Raw genomic sequence first — 3,064 nt, 5'->3', positions numbered from 1 at the left:
TATATAATAAAATATACCTGATTTTGCGACCCCAATAAATGAGCCCAGCCATTACCGCATTTGGGCAAATTAAATACTATTAACTACTCTTTTTACTGGGCCAAAGGGTGGGTTTTACTAAATTCATGTTAATAATATACCTGATTTTACGACCCCAATAAACACGTTGGCTTGTTGGCGATTTTGATAATACCTTTGCAAAAGGGATGTACTATAAAAGATCAGCAAAGCATTGCAAATGCATCAGTTTCTTGCAATCACTTGTAGCAGTAACAACACAAACTATCCACAAAACTAGAAAAATGAATAAGTTAATGTACGAGGATATTAGTGATGACGAGACCATGCTTTGCTTCGATGAAAAGAATTGTGTATACGATACCATCAGTGAAAATCACATATCTATAGAAGTAATATATATTGATAACGGTAATGATGAGGCAGATATAATAAACGTCGATGATGATGCATTATCCTCCGACAAGAAAATGAATTCTTTCAACGAAAGTAATATCTCAAAGTGCTTCACCGCCAAGTGTGAAAATAACGGTGATGATGAGGTAGATATAATATCCTCCGACAGGAAAAGGAAATTTAACGAAGACTCCGAAGATGATGACTCCGAAGATTATGACTCAGAAGATGATGACTCCGAATATGATGACTCAGAAGATGATGATAATGAAAGCGATACTCCAATATTTTATTATGAAGAACAAGGAGCGTGCGACCGATATTATGAAAAGAGGTTTAGTAAGATGCAACGCAGTTATAAAAAATATGGAGTAAAACGATTGCGTTGGTGGTAAAATTTTATATTTTTTGTGCTTTATATTTTATAAAATAATATATATTAAATGTACATACTAATTGTTATTCAATAAATTTGAAAAAAAAAACATCATGATCTAATTATTTACCTAGTTACGTACTTCTAAGACAATATATATTTTTTAGAAAAAAAAAATATATGTTTTATTTTGTAATATGGGCGACTAATATCCGAATGGTTAAGTCACCCTGCCCATGTACTAGTGCTTGACCAGGATTTGAACCTGTCAAATCCTGGTCAAGCCAGGCCCTTTGTGAGTCCTCTCGGTGCTTGCAGCAATAGGGCCATCGTTCATCACAGATGGACAGTGAAATGAATGTGTTTCAGCATATGGACCTTCAGCCAAGTCGATGGACAATGACAGTGTTAAGGATATCAGCAGATTCACAGTGAAAGGACATAGTGGAATTGCAGAGCATCAATGTACTTCTGAAGGTAACCAGCAAGACGAGAGCCAACCAACAAATTAAAAAAAAAACAAATCATCATAATCAACTATCAACCGGGAAAAGTTGGTAGGTACCTAATGTCAACCGCGATCTTAAATTTACTCAATGTGCACATTGATGAACATATTTTAAATAAAATTACACGACATAAAAAAATTAAACGAATCTATTTCTAAGGAGAATACAATTTAAATTTACAATATTTTATTTGGTAAACGTCTTCATTCTATTATTATTCCTTATTTGGGGTAATTTACCCCAGTTTGCCCGATATAAAGTTATTTTTCTTTTTAAGTTTTGTTGTGTTGTGTGTATTATTTTGGAGAATAAATTATAGTTATTATATTAATCCTAATTTGTTTAATAAAATTATTAGTTCATTTCTAACTAAATATTAATTAACGATCAATATTTGCTATAAAGTTTAAAAAAAATATTATTATTGCATTAATCGGATTATTATGAAAATACTTGGAACAAACAGAAGATGGTAATGTGATTCCAAATTAAACTTGTCATCATGAAAGAATTAATTGTACTGAACCACAGAGTCCCGTTTTGAGTATTGTTTAAATTTCATTTTAGCTGTGTTACTTGTACCATAATTTACTGTTAGGAACAAGGCGGAAACAGGCGAAATAGTTCTCTATGTAGAAGCTAAGTGAGGAAAGAAAGATTTTTTGTTGTCAACTAAAAAACTAAAAAAAAATATTAAGAGCTTGGATCAAATAAGCCAGAATTAATTAAAAGAATATTATTTAGTTAAAATTTAGTATCCAACATTTATTTATGTATAATCAACCAAAACAAAGAAGTGTAATACATGTAAACGTCGTTTTACGCCGGGGTTCCGTTCCTACAAAAGCCGTCGCAAATTGAATCGGCGTAAAATGAACCCATATTTACATGGGTTTAGTTCTATATAAGTGTAAAATCAGCAATTAATAAGCGTTATTTCACAGCAGAGTTATTGTGAATGTGCGTAAATTGAACCGACACAAAACGACGTTTACCTGTACTATTATATAATAATTCCTTTTTGAAACTTCAGTAATAGTAAATTGGGTTGCAGATTTTTTACCTACAATATTCACATTTGTATGAATATAAAAATCAAACACAAAATTTTTAAAGAAAAGCAGATTGAAAATGCATTTTCACATAAAATGTTATCGCATTAGAATCAAATATAATCAAGGCTCTATGATATATACAAGCAATGCTTACTTATCTTAATTTAATATAGTTTTATAAAAACTATATACTAGAATGATTTATATCAATTTATTTACTAATTTGATTGTAATAAAATAATTCTGTCGATAAATTTCAATTACTAATTGTGCAGAAAAATCATGGTTGATATTCAATTAATTATATAAAATTGTTTTCTTTTCCTTTTTATTTCTTAAAGTTCAGAATTTCACTTCATAAATATAATATACACATAAATATTTTATATACACAAAAGTGTTTCGACCAAAAATTTGTTTTTTTTTATTTAATGATGAAATATATATACACATACGCACAAAAATACGTTATTATCAGTTGTAATATATCATGTAAATGTTCGGTACAGTAAAACATGAAAATAGCCGCATAAAAAATGCGCTCATGGAAATATGTGGAGAATTTAATGTGGGGAAGTCGTTGGGGCGTGTAGGGGTGAACAGAAGAACAGAAGGGATTAAAGGCTCCATTGGTGAGATACCCATCACCAAGGGAATCGTTAGTAGTCCCTCATTAAAGTGGTCGAGTCAGCAACCCAGCCAGTCTGGGA

The 3,064-nt window shown here is 30.8% G+C and overlaps 1 protein-coding gene across 1 annotated transcript; it reads left to right on the top strand.

Moving 5' to 3' along the window:
• Positions 1-302: 302 nt before the first annotated feature.
• Positions 303-753, top strand: LOC108563446 (phosphopantothenoylcysteine decarboxylase subunit SIS2-like; the record flags this gene model as incomplete). Its single annotated transcript, XM_017922120.1, has 1 exon — positions 303-753. A coding segment is annotated over exon 1 (451 nt), but the record flags the coding sequence as incomplete, so codon positions are not given.
• Between the last annotated feature and the right edge of the window lie 2,311 nt (positions 754-3,064).

This window comes from Nicrophorus vespilloides, unplaced genomic scaffold (assembly GCF_001412225.1).
Source record: "Nicrophorus vespilloides isolate i.1.1-1 unplaced genomic scaffold, Nicve_v1.0, whole genome shotgun sequence".
Taxonomy (NCBI): Eukaryota; Metazoa; Arthropoda; class Insecta; order Coleoptera; family Silphidae; genus Nicrophorus; species Nicrophorus vespilloides.
Note: the sequence above shows the minus strand (reverse complement) of the source record. Positions and strands in the feature narration are given on the sequence as shown.